This window comes from Miniopterus natalensis, chromosome 10 (assembly GCF_054644295.1).
Source record: "Miniopterus natalensis isolate mMinNat1 chromosome 10, mMinNat1.hap1, whole genome shotgun sequence".
In the NCBI taxonomy this organism is placed as follows: Eukaryota; Metazoa; Chordata; class Mammalia; order Chiroptera; family Miniopteridae; genus Miniopterus; species Miniopterus natalensis.
This window is the reverse complement of record NC_142090.1, coordinates 46831817-46852719: the sequence shown is the minus strand read 5'-3', so window position 1 is coordinate 46852719 and position 20903 is coordinate 46831817. Positions and strand designations below refer to the sequence as shown.

The 20903-nt window shown below is 39.9% G+C and overlaps 1 protein-coding gene across 1 annotated transcript in view; it reads left to right on the top strand.

Annotated features, from left to right (window-relative positions):
- The window catches only part of GSAP (gamma-secretase activating protein), a 103426-nt gene that overhangs the window by 40641 nt on the left and 41882 nt on the right, over positions 1–20903 (top strand). Inside the window, exons 13-19 of the mRNA XM_087821404.1 lie at positions 701–778; positions 2143–2220; positions 5495–5587; positions 5715–5932; positions 7656–7725; positions 8495–8577; positions 11456–11509. Coding sequence (XP_087677530.1) covers positions 701–778; positions 2143–2220; positions 5495–5587; positions 5715–5932; positions 7656–7725; positions 8495–8577; positions 11456–11509 — 674 coding nt within the window. The remainder of the gene's footprint in view (positions 1–700; positions 779–2142; positions 2221–5494; positions 5588–5714; positions 5933–7655; positions 7726–8494; positions 8578–11455; positions 11510–20903) is intronic.

Below are 20903 nucleotides of genomic sequence, written 5' to 3'. Positions count from 1 at the left end.
TGCCCTCATTTGTAGACCATTGATGGACATTATCTGATTGTCCACATAGCAACAGTTGTTAGAGATGATGTACAGTTTCACATACATAGAAGGAGGTGGGAAGGCCAAGGATGCTCAGGGCTCTTCTGGAAAGCCACCCTATGCTGAGAGCTCTCCTTTGCCCTTGGGCCAAGGCCCGCAGTTACCCAAATGTGGGTGGGTATGGGGTGGGGGGGGGCTCACACACCACATTTGTTCTTATTGCTCCATAAGATCGCCCAGTTTGCCTCTTATTCTAGGTAAATAAGAAGACTGGAAACTTTTTGTAAAGAGGAGACACATTTTATGTAAAGTAGGGTCTATAGCTATTAGTAATGACTGGAAGGCAAGCTGGATAAGAGGGCAGGGCTATAATGTATATTAGGAGAATCTCATGAAACTTTGCAGACTTCTCTAGTCTCACATGATTTCACACACAGGAGTGTGTCTCTATTCATTTTCCTTCCCATCATAGCTTATCACAATCCACTGCTTACAGTGTGAGCTGAGGAGTGGTTGTATTGAAATTTCTTAGCAACATGTTAATAGACGATTTCTAGAATTTGGGAATAATCTATGAGGTAAATTGAGGCAAGATTTCTAAAGCAACACAAGTAAGGTTAAGTGGTTTAAAAATCTTTTTATTTGTTTATGATTCTACTAAATACCTTCTTACTTCTAGGAAGCTTATGTGTGTGTTACAGCCCGAAGTTTGACTCTTGGGAACAAATCACATATTCAGTGTTTTACTTTCATAAAGGTACCTTTCATTTACTTTGTTTTTTACTTTCGCATAATCACTTTTTCCAAATAGTAGCAAATTCGATAGATTTTAGTATTATTAAGTACATTCTATACATGTATATCTATATAATACATATTTCCTGAAGAAATTCACTACTGATGAATATTGTTAGCTAAATATTTTTATATATTATATGCTTTTTATCCTGACCTATATCTTTTTCTAGGCCTATAGGTCAATCCTAATGTACATATTTGCCCAAAGTGTGTTTGTCTGCTCTTCTATTATTGCTAATCGGAAAGTGTTGATAAATTTAACTTACAAAGATACCTAAGGTTTTAGTTAAAATCTTCCATGATCTCAAACCTTAACAGGTCTTAGACCTAAGATATATTTATTTCATTTCATACATCTGTGATCCCCTAAGATATATTTATTTCATTTCATACATCTGTAAAATTAATATGTCAACAGCCAGCCTTGGGGGGAGGAGTGAAGTGCGCACCCTTTTTCAGTTCTGTAGTTGGGCACTGTGAGCCATGTTAAGTTTTAGTCTGTACCATGCTAAGGAGTATTTAGTTTATTTAGTTCCTTAAACATTGGTATTTATGTAGTATATACTGTAATTAAAGTTGAAATTTTTAAAAGATAGATTTTTTTCAAAATGGAAAAAATTTTATGTCAGGCCATACCAGTTTGTTATTCTGCAAGTATGCCTACTATTTCCTTCAGGAGTTAGAGATCAAGGTAAAAAAGTTTAATAACTTAATAATGAAAAAAATAAAAGTAACTTTAGAACTAGACACATATCCATGTTTAATAGTATAAGGTTGATATGTTTTGGAAAGTTTTCACACATTTTTCTAATGATTAATGATTAAAACCAGTAAAGAAAACTTTCCTGAAGATTAATAAGAGAAAAGTAGAGAGTGAAGCCTAATACACTAAGTTTAGTATATAGTCTAGTACCCTGTCTAACTCAGAGTGGTATTATGAAATGACTCAGAGAAGTCTCAGAGGGTCTTATGACTTCAGGAGTGTTGCAGTGAGCCTTGAGGCACGAGGATCAGTGAACCACCTGATCTCCTCCATCTCTTGGATCCTTAAGTAGATTCCTTTGGATTGTTCCCTCCCAGCACAACCTACCTGTTAAGGTCAGAACAACTACTGTAATGTGACTGTGCTCAGGTCATCCACCCTTAATGCTGGCTTTTGGAAAATGATGGGGAACCATGAAATCTGGAAGTCAAAGATGCTTACTTTATCAATGTCACAGGTACTAAATGTTGAGAGTATTCCATAGAGTCACTGCCTTAGGTGGAATTCCAGCTCTTTGTTTCTTAACATGCATTCTCTGGCTTCATGCTCTCTCTCTACAGGGTACAGCAAGACCTTCACTGTTGCTCTGGGGAGTGCTCACTCATGTGTGACAAAGGGCATTACTTTTCTTAACCTTGGTGAGTGAGAGAGAGGCATCTCTCTGTTTTGATCCCTCCTTCCAATACATGTTATGCCTCAGCCTCTATATTTCACTTTCTTCTCTGTGCACCCCATCTTCTCATGCCTCTTTGGGACTTGGATTGCGATGACAATCACGGACCCTTTTGAAGCCTGATAGGAGAAGGTTTTCTCTGCCCCCCAACTCCATCAGCTTTTATGGGGGTCTGAGGTGAGGATGCATTTCTCTTTTTAGAGTACCTACACTGTGAGCTTTCTCATGTTTTCAGTAGCTGTCATAAAAGCCATTTTGTTATTGTAAAAATGATGACAGTAAACGAGATGTTCCCTAAAAGACTATGAGAAATAATACATCATGTTGGCCCTTGATTCTAGAGAGGACAAAGGCATTTGGGAAATTGTCCATTCCCTGTCGCTAGCTGTTAAAAGCTTCCATGTCCTGCAAATGATTAATGGATCAGCTAAGTGAGTTGTTCTTTATTGAGTACGGTAAAGGGAACTTGATTGTATTAAGGGAGCCTACGAAGAAGAAAATAAAGAAGAGGTTTATTGTATCTCTCTACCGAAAGTGGCTTTTCTGTGCTAATTGGGATGTGGGACACAAGGTCAAACAACAGAACTGTTGCTTGTCTACATATGGGACATGGCACAATATTTAAAAAGGAAAAGCTACTGTCATGACAGAGGTTTAAGAAAGTGTGATGTGAAGGAGCTGGGCAAAGTGAGAACCAAAATAATAAGAATCTTTATAAAAAGAATTTTATTTTGAATGATACTATTGATGAGGTGAGGTATCTTATGCTACGTGGGCCAGCATGTGGCAGATTGTATCATGAGCCCTGATCCTATGGGAAATGGCCTTAGAGAGGCCTAGTGCTACTGCTTCCTGTGGTAAGAGAGATAAATACAAGACTTCTTGGGACTAGGACGTGATTCTTATCAGCATCCCAACTCAAGAGTGATTCAGGAAATTTTCCACTAAAAAAAACTTAGCATTTTGTGAGGTCAAAGGTATCCTCCCCCCTTTTTTACCCCTGGGAATGACTTTTGAAAAGGGCAGGCATGATTTAATCTATGATCCTCAGAATGTGGAGAAGGCAGAAATACTGGAAAATAGGCTGTCTTACATAGGTTATCTTTCCTTCTTAAACACATTTTATAGGCAGAAATACTTTGTGAAAATAGGCTGTCTTACATAGGTTATCTTTCCTTCTTAAACACATTTTATAGGCACAAAATTGTGCCTAGTTAAAACTGTTCTAGAACTAATTTTTATGACAACAATTTTGCTTTTTTGAGTGATGTACTTTTTGCTGTTAATTGCATGCAGTTTCCCTAAATTGCTACCCTGTTAATAGGAGCTTATATTGATTGAAATATTAAAAAATAGAGTGCTTTTGGAAATTTTCAATGAACCCCCAAGCACCACTATGTAAGAAAGATATGTTTATAAATAAAAAGCTTCTATTTAAAAAAAATGAATACTATATGCTAACTTTTTTAACTTAAGTTGTCTTGATTATTACAATAATTTTGCTTGGTGAGGCTCAGAAAGGCTGAGATTAGTGCCCAGGCTTCTTTTTGTATCTCTTAGGAGGGGCACTACTATAATTTCTTATTTCTTTTGAAACCAGTCACTATAAATTTAGGGCTTAAAACAACACATTCTTGTATGGTTTGAAGGTTAGAATTCTGAACTGAGTCTGGAGGAGATAAAATCAACATGGACAGAAATGGCTCTTTCTGGAGATGCCAGGGAAGAAAGGGTTCTTTTCCCCCTATAGCACCTAGAGTCTAGCATTTCTTGGCTTGTGACCACATCACTTCAATCTCTTTCATTATATGATCTTCTCTTCTGTAGTCAAATCTTCCTCTTATAAAACATTTGTGATTACATTGGGTCCACTGGGCAATCCAGGATACTGTCTTCATCTCAAGATCATTAATCACATCTGCAAGGTCCCTTTTATCACTTAAGGCTCTGGTGATTAGAGCATAAACATTTTTGGATGCCATCACTCAGCTTAACCACAGATACTATTGACATTTTTGGTGAGACAATAATTCTTTGAGAGTGTCCTGCACATTGAGAGATATAATATCCTTGGAGTCCACTCACCAAATGGCAGTAGGAATCTCTCTCCACCTCAATGATTGTGACAACCCAAAACATCTTCATATATTTCTAAATGCCCCCTCTCCCAGGGACATAGTGCCATCCTAACGAAGTGTTAACCTAGGTTATTTGATGCCCAACCCCTTACCACTGAGCCCTACTACATTATTATTGTGTTTTTCTACTTAAGGTTTGCCATAGTTATATTATTGCAACCATTTGTGCTAAGCACTTTAATATCACTTGCTCCATGGTGACTGGTAAAACTGGTTAGAGTTTTACATCTTCTTTCCTTTGTGTAGAATGCCTTCTGTGCCAATGATTAGCATATGCTTCTTTGGAAAATAAGATCGCAGCTGGCTCACTTATAATTTAAATGTTTCATCTGTATGAAATTCACTACAGCCACGTGACTTTCTGTTTTCCTAATATCTGAGAAAAATTATTGGTATTTCTTCCCTCCTGTTCTCCAGAAATCTATTTTCACACCTTGGCTTAATGTGTTTACAAATGTTCTTGGTACAAAAATATCTAGTGCAGGGACCATGAAGGTGTGACTTCTATAGAGGCAGCTAGCTATGCAAGGAAATAAATTTGTACTTCATAAAGTATCAGAATGCCTGCAGAGATTGTTTTGATGAATATCCATTTAAAGGTTCTCTAAACAAATGATGATAATGATGACAGTGATAAGGATGACTATGATGATGATGATGATGAGTGGATAAACATAGGACACTAAATTTTAGAGCTTCCCCAAACTGGCAGAAACTATGAAGGGAATTCCCATTATAAACTATTCCAAGTTTATCAGATTAAGGAGTAATTCATATTGCTTAACATTTTCTATTCTCATTTGTCCCTGAAGATCATTTAGATTCATATAAAGCCACAATTCACTTAGAAACAAAAGTATAGATTAAATTAAGGTAACCATGGCTAAATGTCTGAGTAAAATTAGCCACAGATAGAAATAAATGAGATCTGGCTGGTTAGATGAAATGTACTGACATCAGACAGTTTATTATCACATTGGTCAAAACTTTTGTGTTTTAAGGGATTAAAAAAAAAATGGGGATACTGTGAAGTTCTGGGCTTTATCTGTACCTGTACAGCTCTTACCAACTGTAGATGACTTAAATCTTTCTCTTCTACAGATTATTACGTGGCTGTTTACTTACCTGGTCATTTCTTTCATCTACTTAACATTCAACATCCAGACCTGATCTGCCACAGTCTGTTTTTAACAGGTACAGCTGTAGCTTTTCCCTCGTGAACATGGTCCATTTGGATTTGTTTTGACTTTAATATTTATGTTTGGGTGAGAAAGTTTCCTTTTATTTGCTGATTTTTAAAATTTATTATTTTTTTGGTCAGGAAACAATGAAGTGATCGATATGCTACCTCATAGTCCTCTACAGTCACTGTCAGGGTCCCTGGTCCTGGACTGGTGTTCCGGGAAGCTCTACAGAGCGTTCCTCAACCGGTCGTATTTGTTGCAGTTCCTGTGGAAAACCCACCTGGACTATGAGAAGATGGCCCTGCTGCACTGCATGCTCTCGTGTGGCCGAGACCCAGAGTGCCTGGAAGCCAAGGTGGGGATATAGCTTAATCTTAAAAACTGGCAAGTAGACAATATACAATTGTTTAGTGGTTGAACATGAACAGAAGTTACTTTTATTTGTTAACAATTAATCAAGATTTCCGTCTCCATCCTGATTTGAATATATTTTTCTCCTGCGCTCCGTTTTAACGGACCCCACCAGACCTCAGACTGTGAGGGTGTGTCTGTTCTTTTGACTCTCTCTTTTCAATATTGTGAATAAATGTTTAGCTACATCAGTAACATTCTAAGGAGGTGCTCAGTGAATAATGAGTTTCTCAAATATCTACTTTTTCACCTGTTCTGTATTTGGTGTATATTGTCAAATGGGCTAAAATCTAGTGGCACATATTTCATTGAAAATTACATTTATATTTCACATTATAGTTTACAAAGCACCGTTACACATTCTGCCATTTAATTTTATAGCTATCCCGTGAAGTCAGACTTAATTGGGACCAATGGGCGGTTGGTTAATTGAAAAAAGATATCTTAAATATTTTAACTTAAAACATAAATGTACATTTATTCACCCATCTTCTGATGTAAATGAAAACCCTTTATTTGAATGTCAGCTAATTGAAGTTCAAAATCATTTTTCTTACGTTAAACAACTAGTAATGTGTTCTCTTCCAGTTAGTTTCCCTTTTTTCTCTTTTCCTAAGGAGAGCAATAATTTCAAAGCAATCTGTATATAGGGCAATTTTTTCTCAATCTTTTATAGTTGTTTCACCTCTACCTAGTTTTTTAGTAAGTGTTTTAGAGTCTTTCCTAAGCCTCCAACTTTTGTTGACCCAACAAGACTCTTTTTGCATCTGTTTCGATTGTCTATAGTAATAGTCTGTTAAATTACTTAATTGTGAAAATAAATACAATTAGCATGAATTGGTTTGGAAAAAAAAAAAATATTGGTAGGAGCAGAAATGTGAAAGTTCACTATGGCTAAGCAAGCCTTATAGTACCCATCAATTCTAAGGTAGGGAACGAGGGGCTTTATTCCTCTAGCAGATGAGGATGATTTTAGACACTATGAGAGAGCTGTTGATATCACAGGGAGTATCCCTCCCTTGAGAGGATAGGACAGTGCTGTTAAATCATGTGACAGTGTTCGTACTGATTACTGAGCTGGAAGTCAGACCCAGATCTGCTGCCTCCAAGCTTAGTGGGTTTGTTTTCTCCTTTATCTCATAGCTCTTCCCACTGGTTCTTTGCAAAAGTACCAAGGACCTCCTCTAGCAAAAACAAACATTGGGTTGAGGAAGGTTTATTTGGATTCTAGCCAAGGGTACTTATTAAAAAGACGAGTAGCCCCGGCTGGGCGTGGCTCAGCGGTTAAGCATCGACCTAGGATCCAGGCGATCAGGGTTCGATTCCCGGTCAGGGCACATGCCCCAGTTGCGGACTCGATCAATGACTCTCTCATCATTGATGTTTCTAGCTCTCTCTCTCCCTCTCCTTTCCTCTCTCTGAAATCAATAAAGATATATTAAAAAAAAAAAAAAAAGACGTGTAAAAAGGACCTCATTTGTAATACTGTTTTACCCACACAGTCTTCCATTATCTATCTTGTAGATAGTATAGAAGTAAGTCTATTCTTAGGCAATTACAAAATAGATATAGAATTAACAAGATTCACATATATTTTATACTTCTTTGGTGGTGGGGGCATTGTGCAGATTTAAATATTAACAGAATTGTCTTCTTACTTTTTAAAGATCATTCAATGGATTTCTGAGAACATCTCTGCCTGCTATTCATTTGACCCCATTCAGGAATTTATAATTGGTAGGTGTTGCTCATGTTGTGTGTTAGGGTGAATCCTTGACCTTTTTGCCTGAAGGAAAACAGTAAATTGATAATACCTCAACCTGCGAAACTTCTGGTTAGGAGCTTTTCCCCCCCTTGCTTTTCCTCCCTCTCTATTGTAGTCAGAAGCTAATTAAATTTCATTCTCTTGTGGTTTTGTGAGAAGCTGTGGCTGTTCAGAGACTGATGAGATATAAGATATGGTTTTGATTCTATAACCTCATCAATGATTTTCCCCCCCAATAAAATGTAGCTTTCTTAGCTCAGTTTTGTGTTGGCTGGTTTGATATGAAATGGTATAATGCCATTTGGATAGATATAAGTGCCAAATAATGTTTTTAAAGCAATTCTTACTTTTATTTATTTTTTAAAAATTATGAGAGGAAGGGAGAGAGAGAGAGAGAGAGAGAGAGAAACATTGACCAGTTGCCTCCTGCACGTGCCCCGAGGGGGGTTCAAACCCTCAGCCTAGGTATGTGCCCTGACAGGAATTAAACCCTCCACCTTTTGGTGTACGGGACAATAACCAACTGAGCCATGCCGGCCAGGAGTGCCGAATATTTAAAAAGCATTTATTCTCATTGTCAAAAGCAGAACCTGAACATTTTAATCAGCAGATAAAATTACAATGGTTAACGTTTAGAGGATGAAGACTTTTGTTGGTTTGCTCATTTTGGCAAATCACAGTGTATCCTGCCTGATTATCATTAAACCATGTCTATTTTTTTTCTTTCCAAAACCTGCTCAGCTTCTTCATATTGGAGCATATACCCAGAGACAAGTAACATGGATAAACTTTTGCCATATTCCTCGGTGCTCACTTGGAATCCAGTAAGTTAAAGCTTTTGTGTTCCTTACGTAATTAAAATGGACTCACAGCTGTGGGTCAGTTGTAGGACGTCCCTGTAACTGAGGTTGTGATTTCATTTTGACTGATAAGGAACTGTATTTTTGTTTTCTGGCAGAAAGATAATCCTTGCTGTTGGCCAAAAGTATTTATAAAACAGGAGAATTGAGGAGAAGGTATAGAATATTTGTCACCCTTCCTACTACCAAGCAGACCTAAGCCTTTATCATGTTCAAATGATTAATATTTTATTGGCACCTAGAGTGGATTAAAATGTTTCTTACGGTTCTATACATGAGGAATTCTGGACCACTGCTGTTAATCTGAGTAGCTCTCTTTACTTAGTATAGATTAGGACCTTCCTGACCCCTTTTCCCAGCCTTACAAAGAAAATCTGTAATAACTCGAGAGCTTTATGATCAGTAAAAGTCAGTAACCTTAAGCAACTCACTCATTTAACCTTTTCTGCCTGTTGGTCCAGGTGCCCTCTTTTTAAATTAGGAAGTGCTGAGCTAAAGTGTTGTTCATTTTCTCTTTTTTATTTGTAACTTTTTAAAAAAAATGTTTTTATTGATTTTAGAGAGACAGAGGAAGGGAGAGGGGGAGACGGAAACATCAATCGGCTGCCTCCTGCATGCCCCCTACTGGGAATTAAACCCGCAACCCAGGCATGTGCCCTGACCAAGAATCGAACCAATGACCTCTTAGGTGCATGGGTCAACACTCAACCAACTGAGCCACATCGGCCAGGGCTTTCAATTTCTATTGAACATGGTGCAGTGAATTGTACTTTGTTGAATCAGAAAGTGAAAAGAACCCCTGAAAAAGGTTCTGCTTTCTCTCCTTTCATTTTTAGATGTCAGAACTACATGTTTAGTCTTGAGGCAGAGGTTCGTATCAAAAAGGTGTTTAGAAAAATAAATTCAATTCTAATAACACAGACCTAGGAAAAGTTGTACCAGTATAAACTGTGACTTTCCCACTTAGTAGTTAGACTTTTTAAATACAGCTCTTAACAAGGATGTATCAGGTGTGTTTGATTAATACCTCAATTTTTGGTATGCACAATGGTAGTGTTTTCCTAAAGGCCCTTTGTTCTTGTCTTTTACTGTTAAGAGTTATTAAACTTCCATGCCTCACTGTGGAATTATAAGAGGAAGATCTGAGCTTATAACTGGTCTTCACTGTTTTCTTTAAGAGCCCTTGTGAATATACATTCAGACACTGTGGTAATGTGGCAGGAAGTTTGCAGGTTAAACCACCCAGTGTCAGGAAATGCACATCTCAGCTTCCTCCGCTCACCACCCATCTCTCTCCCTTGCTGCCCTGCCCTAGTAGGTCTGGGAGGCAGGGACAGGACCTTTAGTTCCCAGGGATGTGTTTTAGGAGAAGCACATCAGCCTGACAGGCAAGTCTCCACTTTTGCATTTCTCATGACTTTGCACAGCAGAGGAGCCGCTGTGGACATGTAAAGTGACATCCTACAAGAAATACAATATAAAACCCCCCAAATTATAGCCACCTGTGTACTAAGCTTATTTTAGGGTTTGCCACGTTGCTTTATAGTTCTTGTGGTTGGAGTAGATTACCTTGAAGTTCTCTTCTAATCCTGAAATATTATGTCTATGCTTATACTTAGCAATGATGCAAATCATTTATTTTCTTTCTCTAATCTGCAAATGCTCTCAATGCTGCACCCTTCATAAACACTTGTCATAGTAGAAAACATTAATTTCACACTTCTGTATAGAGGCAGATTATTTTTATAAATAACTGAATTGGGTTTTTAAAGATACTAGAAAATATGCTGCTCTTACATATTGATAATCCTGAATTATGCTATGCAAACAATTAGCCTTGTTATACCTATTTTAAGATGTTATTTATAACCTAAGGCTGTAGTGACATTTTGATGCTTGTTTTTGAAGTGTCCTGTGTTGTGAAGCACACAGAAGATTCTTATCACAGGCTTTTTATCCTCACAGTGGAGAACTCAGTTGCTTGAATGTTTTAGAAATTTATTTCTCCATTTGCTGCAACCCCTTTCACAGCATTGTTGTATATCAATAAAATCCAGGATATTTAAGTCCTATCCAAATATCAGATTTTATTTCTACACAACACCTTCTAAATTATTTTCTCATATTATTTAATTTTTTTAGGAAGTGAAAGATGAATTGACTAGTTGAGAAGCTGTTATACATAATTCACATAGAAACACACTTTGAAAATAACAGTGAATAAAGGGTCATTTTGGAAGTTTATCCTTTTAGTTAAGTGTCTGTTTTAATGCTCACTAGTTAGCAGGATGTTGTCATTGAACTTCCTGAGAACACTGCACATCCTTCACATTACATGATGGCAGAGCTGCTTCAACTTTATGGGGTCCTCTTAGCTCTGAAATTAGGGTGGGGGATGAGGTGCAGAAAACTTTTCTACTAAAGTCATACAACAGTCCCCTTAATCTTGGCTCCTTCTAGTGAGGGGGAACCAACTGCAGTGCATTTAAACAAAAGAGAAGAGGGAGGAAGGATTACAGAAATGGGAACATGTCCCCCTTATTATTACGCTGACAGTGCAAATGGAAATGGAAATATGTAAACAATATACCGTTTGCTCTGTGTTTCTTCATTAGTCCTCTAGAAGCTCTGTCAAGTATTATAATCATAACTTTAAGGAGTGTTTTTCTTGCTGAGGCAAGGGATTGGCTGTGTTCACTGTTATTTATAAACTCCGAGGTTTATTTAAAGGAGAGGTTAGCAAACTGGGAACTGCCCTCAGCTTCTGTCTGTGCAGAAAACACTTCCTGAAGGCTTGAGCTTGTGGGAGTTGATCCTGTGTGTCCGTTTCCCCCCACTGCAGGAAATTCCTGGAATAACCCTTGTGACGGAAGAGATCACATTGCCTCTGATGAAGGTGAGTCCTGTACAGTCAGACTTATGGGCACAGACGTGCCTGGCCTCCTTGCTGCCTCCACACTCCTGGAGCTCAACCTCTGCTGCCCAGCATATTATGGTTGTTCCAAAGAGATTGTGAACTGTCAGGGGAGGATGGGGGTAAAAGTTAGGGCTAGTTTTCTAGAAAATCCTAAGTAGTTGAGTACCCACTAGGGATGATATTATGGCATTCTTAGGAATGCTCTTTGAAGAGGGAAGCTTTCTGAAGATAGAGAATTACAGGCTCAACATAAACCATATACAACTAGCACTCTCTACTGCGCCTCAAACCTGTCAGTTCTTGTAAATTATTTTATAGGGCCTGGTAGCTGTTTATTACTTCATGTGTGCTGTTACCCCCTCATAACACACATGCACACACACATGCACATGTACACGGACACATGCAGAATCTTAAAACCATTAAGTAACCTGGCTAGGATGATTTCCTTTCCTTCTGGTTCTAAGAACAGCTTTTCTGTTTCTAAGAGTGGCCTGGCTTGGCTGTCTGTGGCCTCAGTCAGGCTCTGTTCTCCTCCTTCCTGCCCACCAAGCGGTAGCTGTTAGTGTCTTTCTGCAGCCTGGTGGTTTAGGAAGATTGCCTGAATGCCATAGGGAGGATGGGGTGGGGTGAGTGAGTAGGAGAGAATGCACATGTAGCTAAAAACTGGGGAGTACTTTAACACAATCTCCTTGAAGCTCCTTTGTTGTTTTTGGCATTCCCTCCTGTTAATTATAGATTGGTGTGTGCTGGGAAATCTCAACTTTTGGCAGCAGGCAGCTCAATCTGCTGCTGCCTTTTCTGTACATTTGATTCTTTTGGACCCCTGAAGGGCCAGCCAGGCCTGTGCAGCTGGGGGAAAGCAGTGGGTGTTTGAGGACACAGTGATGCTGGGGATGAGAGAGGGCCAACAGAGACAGGCTTAATGGATCTGGTTTTGGTAAAAAGGGCGCTTTAAGAAGAGACTTACGAGAGGAAACAAGATGGCGGCGTAGGTAACAGCTGCACCCGCCGCCTCCCACAACCACATCAAAATTACAACTAAAATACAGAACCCTCATCACTCAGAGCTTCCTGAAATCTGGCTGCACAGAAGCCCCACAACCAGGGAACTAAAGGAGCATGGAGAGCGGTAGGAGGGGCGGAGACGCGGGTAGATCAGGGCTGAATTGCGGAGACGCAGCCGCGGGCCCACACCCGGTGCCACAGTTGAAACCTGGGAGGGAATCTCGGTGGTGGGGGTTTCCCGGAGGAGTGAGGGGGTCCCAGCCCCACAGCAGGCCCCCAGCCCAGGGCTCCAGGGCTGGGAAGAGACGTCCCCACAGCCTCAGGCTGTGAAAACCAGCGGGGACTGTCTCTGAGGGTCACAGAGGCTGCGGGAGCCCCAGGCTTTCCTCTTAAAGGGCCCATGTACGGACTCACTCAGACACACTTCTTCTGAGCCCAGCGCCGGGCAGCAGCGTGAAAGGAACCTGGGACACTTGGGGAGGAACTAACCTGCCTGAAATTGGGGCCAGAGGTGGAGGGGCAGCTTTCTCCCAGGCAGAAGAGCTGGCAGAGGCCATTGCTCCTTTGGCGAGTCCTCCTGGCACACAGCCGGCAGGCAGGGGCCATATTTGAATCACCAGCACCTGACTCACACCCTTGGCCCCGCCCCGTGATTCCCGGAGGCCCCGCCCCTCCCTACTTGCAGGCTCATCCGGGCCATTTCCAGTGGCTTTTCTGTGCAAGTGGCCTCTTGAGCCTCATGCTTAGGACTTTCCTAAAATCTCTCAAAAAAGCAGCAGCATGCCCCATACGGCTTGATAAGTGTCCCCAGGCCTGGCACTAGTGGCAGCCTGCATTGGTTCATAGCTTGGCCTCTCCTGGACACCTCCAAGCCCAACACAAGTAGCAGCCATCTACAGTTTGCTGTGTAGCTCATGCTGGGTGTCCCTGGGCAAGGCACTGGCACAGGCTGACTTTGCACCTCCTGGGAGGCCCCAGAGACAGTGCACTCGGTGGTCAGACTCGACCATGCTGTATTACAACCCTACTACATCCACTAGTGACACCCTCAAGGGGCTCACTTGGTGAACACTAAAGCTCCACTGAAGTAAATCCTGCTCCATAGGGATGTCTCCAGCACAACAGCTTTCTGGCTGTAGTTGCAGCTGGTCCTCACAGCTGATTGGCCTGGAGGTCAGTTCCTCCCAGTGACGCCAACAACAACCAAGGCTCAACTACAACAGGACAGTGCACACAGCCCACACAGGGGAGCACCTAGAAGGCCCAGCTCAGCTGACTGGGGAGGTTGAGCCCCTGGACCCTACAGGACACCTACTACACAAAGCCATTCTACAAATTCCAGGACACATAGCAGCTCTACCTAATATATAGAAACAAACACCTGGAAGCAGCCAAAATGCAGAGGCAAAGAAGCATGTCACAAAGGAAAGAACAGAAGAAATCTCTAGAAGAGGAACTAAATGAAATAGATCCCAGCAAGCTAACAGATACAGAGTTCAGAATAATGGTTATAAGGATGCTCAAGGATATTAGTAAGAGTATGACAAAAATAATTGAGAAAATCGATGACATAATAAAGGACCATCTTGAAATGAAGGCTACATGAACTGAAATGAAGAATAATTTACAGGGAATCAACAGTAGAGTAGAGGACGCTGAGAATCAAATCGGCAATTTGGAACCTGAAAAAACAAAAAACACCCAACCAGAAGAGCAAAAAGAAAAAAGAATCCAGAAATATGAAGATAGCATAAGGAGCCTCTGGGACAACTTCAAGAGGCCCAACATTTTTATTACTGGGGTGCCAGAAGGAGAGGAAAGAGAGCAAGACATTGAAAACCTGTTTGAAAAAATAATGACAGAAAACTTCCCCTACCTGGGGAAAGAAATAGACTTACAAGTCCAGGAAGCACAGAGGGTCCCAAACAAGAGGAACCCAAAGAGGCTCACAGCAAGACACATCATAATTAAAATGCCAAAGGTTAAAGACAAAGAGGGAATCTTGCAAACAGCAAGAGAAAAGCAGTTAGTTACCTACAAGGGAGCACCCATATGACTGTCAGCTGATTTCTCAACAGAAACTTTTCAGGCCAGAAGGGAGGGGCAAGAAATATTAAAAGTGATCAAAAACATGGAACTACAACCAAGATTGCCCTACACAGCAAAGCTATCATTTAGAATTGAAGGTCAGATAAAGAACTTCTCAGACAAGGAAAAGCTAAAGGAGTTCATCACCACCAAACCAGCACTACAGGAAATGTTGAAGGGCCTTCTTTAAGAAGAAGCTAATGAACAAAGAATCTGATGAACTAAATAGATCCAGAGACATTGACACATGTAACAGATGATCATATTTCAGAGGGAATAGGGAAGGGGGGTGGAGGGTGGGAAGAGATTAACCAAAAAAGTTACATGCATATATGTATAACCCATGGACACAGACAATGATGGGGTAAAGGCCTGGGGATGGGGTGGAAGCGAGGTGGAGGGGGTCAATTGGGGGGAAAAAATGGGACACCTGTAATGCTTTCATCAATAAACATAAAAAAATAATTGACTTACAAGGGATGTTTCTAGACTACTGTGAAGCTACACAAAGGTAGGAAGCTGAAAGGAAAAGAAAGGTTTGATTAATAGTTTAAAAGGGTCTTATTAAGAGCCTCCATCCTTTCATTTTATTGTTTCTGTTTCTACTACTCATCCTGCCAAACCCATAAATTGTTTAATGGACAAACTAGTGAAGCGAATTTTAAAAAGAAACAAATGTCCCCCATCATTCTACAGCTCCTGTCCATATGAACTGTCTATTTCTCCCCGCTTCCCTTGGTCTTTGTCATAGGTATGCATTTTTACCTAGTAATAATAGCAATCTAGAGATATTCAATAAAAACTACAAATTATAATATATCATCAATATTTTTCATGTTGCTACATAAATTTCATAGTTATGATTACTAAGGAACTCATGGATTCTACTGGGTCGCTTTGTCTTAATTACTTAATCATTCTGTTTTGGGACAATTAGTTTTCTCCAGCCCCCTCTTTAAAAAATTTGTGATTACAAATAATCTTGCAGTGAGTATTTTTATACAGACAGTTTTTCTTTGGATTTACTTCTGTAAGGTTAAATGCTCAGGAGTATTGGGTGAATGGCTATGAAAATTTTTATAGCCTTTGATTCTTATCGCCAAATTGATATTATAATTTATACTGTTACAAGGGATTTAAGTTTATGGCTTTATTATAATCTTATCAATGTTGTGTATTTTTATTTAAAAAATTTAGTAGTGATGGGAAGGTTCTCACAAAGTTTTTACGTGTTGGCTTATTCTAAGAATATGTTATTTAATTTAAAAAAAAAATATGTCTTTATTGATTTCGGAGAGAGGAAGGGAGAGAGAGAGAGAGAAATATCAATGATGAAAGAGTCATTGATCAGCTGTCTCCTGCACACCTCCTACTGGGGACTGAGCCCACAACCCAGGCATGTGCCCTGACCAGGAATAGAACCGCGATCTCCTGGATCATAGGTCAATGCTCAACTGCTGAGCCACATGGGCTGCGCCCAAGAATATGATTTGGTTTTGCTTAGGAACAAAGTAGCTTAATTTTGCACTCTCTGGTTTTTTTTTTTTTTCTCTCTCTCTGTGTAAAATGTGTATCTTTATGTTGTTCATCTTTTTCTTTCTCTCTGGCTGCTCATTTTGCCTTGTCACTTTTTCTCTTCTCCCTTAACTATCTTTAGCATTTGGCCCTGCAGACAGTTGTTTCCCATTAGCTATTCTCAAACATGCCTGAGAGCGCTTTAGTGACTCTACATGTGTCCATATGTTAGTAGGAAGTGTTACCTAGGACAAGTTTGAGCTGTAGATCTCTTCACAATCTACACCATCCCTGGGGGTAGGAAGACATATACTGCTGGGACTGGCCTTGGGCTTGGGAGAAGACAGAACTGGGTTTGGCTTGGCCAGCTCCCTCACCCCCACCCCAGTCACTCAACCTGGGGGACTAATCAATCCCTTCTGGTTCACAGCACCCCTGGCCCTGATATCTCTCATTTGTTTCACCGCCTTTGCTTATACTCATTACTATAAGCTGCTGCCTTTGATCTACTTTTTCTACCCCAACTCCCAGCTTAATTATATTTTAAGGGACTTGGTTGTGGTGACACACCCAACTCTCTCCTCTTCCCTCCCAGCCCCAGTTATAAGACTCTTCTTGCCATGCTTATCTGATAGGACTTGGCTCTGAGCACCTATGACCTGATCATAAGCTACCTTTGAAAGCATGCTTCCTGCCAGACTTTCCATGAGTCCCAAGGGACCCCCTATTTACTCTGACCCACACTTGTTTCTGTTCTCTTTTGTATGACTGCCCTGGTAAGGGGTTGGGAGAAGGAAGGGAAAATGAAACTAGATACACGATTTTCTCCTGCTCTCTCTGCAAATAATTTTAGTTTGAAGTGGAGCACTTTATAAACATTTAATATTTAGGGGTGGGTAAAAGTAAGTTTACAGTTATAATACAAATAAATAATACAATAATAAATAATTATTTAGGAATAAAACTGTTTCGCATACTCAGAACTGTAAACCTACTTTTGCCAACCCTGTATGAACATGTTAGGATGAATCAGAAAATTGTCACCTGAAAGACAAAAGGCTTCCTTACTTTATAAAATGACTTCCAAAAGAATTTTAAAAGTGAAAAAAGAAGTATATTGAAACAAGTCTCTCCCTAAAAGGCATGTAATCAAAGGTGACTTCCTAAGAATGATTTTATCCCTTCTTAAAACATGGTTTTCTCTAGGAAAATGGCAACTTTTGTAAAAGATTAAAAATTAGCCTTGATTTTATAATGAGAGGAGAAACTACTGAAATTGTCCTACCACACGAAGCATGCATGGTTTAAAAAACAGAAAGAGTAACTTGAAAATAAAGATAAAAGTTGAAAGAGCATGCCACAGATGGAGAAATGCAGTATTTTTACCCAAGTATTATTTAAGCTAGACGTCTTTAGTTTTATTTTATAAAATAAGGAAGCCTTTTATTCAATCATTTGTTTAGAGGTTAGTAACTACCTGACACAGAGACTGGAAAGTCCAGAAAGACTTAAAGCCCCATCGCACTTTTGGCCACTCAGGAGTGAGGGTGTCTATCAGGCATCTACATGCTCCTGAGCAATTAGGAAAAGAGTAGTTGACACCTAGGCTGTTCTCCATTTAGATTTGTTTATTTAATTATGCTTTTTCTCTTAAAAAGTAAAAAAAACCCCACTGTTTTAACTGGGCAGAGCATGAGTATAATTAATTGCTTAGTGAAACCAAAAAGACACATTTTCCTTGACCCCCCCACCCCAATACAGACAACCACCATCACTGAAATAAAAGGTTGATAGAGACCCGAAGTATTGATGCAATTCACAGTGTAACAGCTGACATTTTTTTTAAGCCAGTGGACAATGGAATGTCACCATTATTTTATTTTTTAAAATTTCATACTAAGGCTGTGCCATACTTTATTTAATTAATATTACTATTGATAGTATTTAAGTTGTTTCTGCCCTTTTACAGTCACACACAATGTTGAGCCTCAATGATAAAGGTTCTAGTACACGTGTGTGAGATCACCAACAGGTCTTAAAGCAGGATCACCATGCTTTGTGATTCTGACAGATGTGCCCGGATTCCCCCATGTAGCTTGTCACATGTCACAGTGAAATGACAGCTTTAAAGTACTGGGTTGTGGGTTTGATCCCCGGTTGGGGTGTGTTCTGGAGGCAGCAGATCCATGTGTCTCTCTCACATCAATATTTCTTTCTCTCTCTTCACCCATCCCTCCCTCCCTCTCTTCCTTCCTCCCTCTCCTGATTTTTCCTCAACATTTAATAGACTTTGTGGGACACTGCTGCACCAGTAGCCACACCACCATCCAGCCCTGAAGCCACAAGGCCCTGGGAAGCAGTGCATTGCCATGGCCCACAGCTAACAGTTTTTAAAAATTATAGTTGTTGCTTTGACAAAAATGTAGCATTTTCAGAAATGTAAATTGGTTATGTGGGAAATATTAATTGATTTTCCAAAGTTCAGTTTATGCATATGTGATATTGTGTTATAATTAGAAATATATACTTGGTCTTCCAAATATATCCATAGTTCCTGACAGAGCTCCTAAAATCCTTATAATTTCCTAAGTGATAAATGCTACAGGGACATCTTTTGTTACAATATTTAGTGTTTGTTCCCAGTTTCTGAAATAGCTCCACAGCTCACAAGTGAGAAGAATGTCTTTTGTTATTTATAACATGCCCCTTTCAACCACATCTGAGATTATGATAATGAGATGACTTTTGAAAAGCACCTAAGGATGGGAACTGTGGCTCTGAGAAGCAACCATGTGATTAGAGTGTTGGAACTTTCGGCCCCACCTCCACTCCCCACCTCCTGAGGTGAAGGTGGCTAGAGATTGAAGTCAGTCACCAATGGCTAATAATTTAATCAATCATGCCTTTGTAGGAGAGCCTCTGTAAAGAACCCTAACTGAAGGAGTTTGGAGAGCTTCTGGGCTGAATGAACATGTGGAGGTACTGGGAGGGTGATGTGCCTGGAGAAGGCATGGAAGCTCATAGCCCCTTTCCACATGCCTTGCCCTATACATCTCTTCCATCGGACCATTCCTGAGTTGTGTCTTTTTATAATAAGTAAATGGTTTTCCTGAGTTCTGTGAACAACTGTAGCAAATTATCAAACCCAAGGAAGAGGTTCTAGAAACCTCCGATTTATAGACTGTCAGAACCTGGACTTGCGATTTGCATCTGAAGACAGGGAAAATTTTTATAGGCCTGAGCCCTTAACCTGTGGGATCTAGCACTGTCTCTAGGCAGATAGTGTTAGAATTAAGTTAAATGGTCAGACACCCAACTGATGTTGGAGAATTGATGGATGTGGGCAAAAACCCCTCACATATTTGGTGACCAGAAGTGAAGTATTCTGTGAATAGACTGTTATAGACAAAAAAGATGAACTTTTCCTATACAACATATTTTTCTGGGGCAGTGAGTTATGGCAAGTAAAATTAATATTGTAAAACAATTTTATGATGCTACAAAGAAACACTACTTAATTAGAACAGAGCACCAGGCTGGTAAATTCACTTCTGTCATATCTGTAGAGATGGGGGTAGCTTCAGTGTACTTCCCAGATGAAATCGAGGAACATACCCAGTATTAAGGATTCTTGTTTTTTTGTCTCTCCTACTAGTCACTAGACTGTGCTGCTCTTATTCATAGTTTTGGTTGGAGACATATGTTTAATTCTTAAGCTTGAGAGGAGGGAAATACCTTAGCATTGGATTTCTCAGGGTACATGCAGATTTTGAGATGGAATAATTTAGAGCCATATTTAGCAGTTACATTAAAAATCCAACCTATGAAAAATGGTTAAGAGAACTACCCAGCTAGGAAAAGAAGAGAGATTTCTTTTTTACTAGATTTTGGGAAAAGGAGGAAGTCCATTTATGAATAGGAGGACTAGCACTTGCAACATGCAATCCCCTTAACAGGAAGCCTCAGTGAAACCAAGTCCAAGCTTGTACTGTTCTCTGCATGGCAGCCAGTAAGTTGAGTGACAAGGTGTTGAGGCAAGAAAAAAGCGACTTTATTCAGAAAGCCAGGAAGCCGAGAATATGGTGGACTAGCATCCTAAAGAACCATCTTAAGAAAGTACAGAATTTAGTCTTCTTTTATATCAAGGGAAGGGGCAATAGGTGATTGAGGATGGCAGACAGCTGGGCACCAGCAGGGGTCCGAGGAAGATTGTGAAACTTCTTTATTTTTAACCCTTTGACTTTAGTTCAGGGGTGGGAAACGTCTGGCCTTTGGGCTGTGAAATCATTTGGTCTGGCCCTGCCAAGGCAACCACAGGTGGGACTCGAAATTCAATAAATCTAGAAGCTTTTTTCATAGCTAATTTTTAAGTTGATAATTTTGTATAGCCCTTGAATGATGTTATAAATATCCAAATGGCCCTTGGCAGGAAAAAGGTTCCCTACCACTGCTCTAGTTGATGTGAGTTCAGTCATGAGGTTCCTGCAAATCTTTGATAAACAATTATTATTTTTGTACTTACTTCCCTTATCTCCTCAGGAAAGGTACTTTATGGTAAGGGACTGTTTTTTAAAACTCAAGGTGTAAATGGAATTCCTCTCATGAGTAGCACGTCTATATGCAAGAATAAGCAGAGCTACTAACCTGAAGGCCATGGGAACAATGCAGGCCTGCAGTTGGAGAGGCTGAGCATTTCACTCCATTACGTCAGGAGTTCCAGTCACTATAGCATCTTGGCTTAGAATGGTGCCTTGCTAGCTTC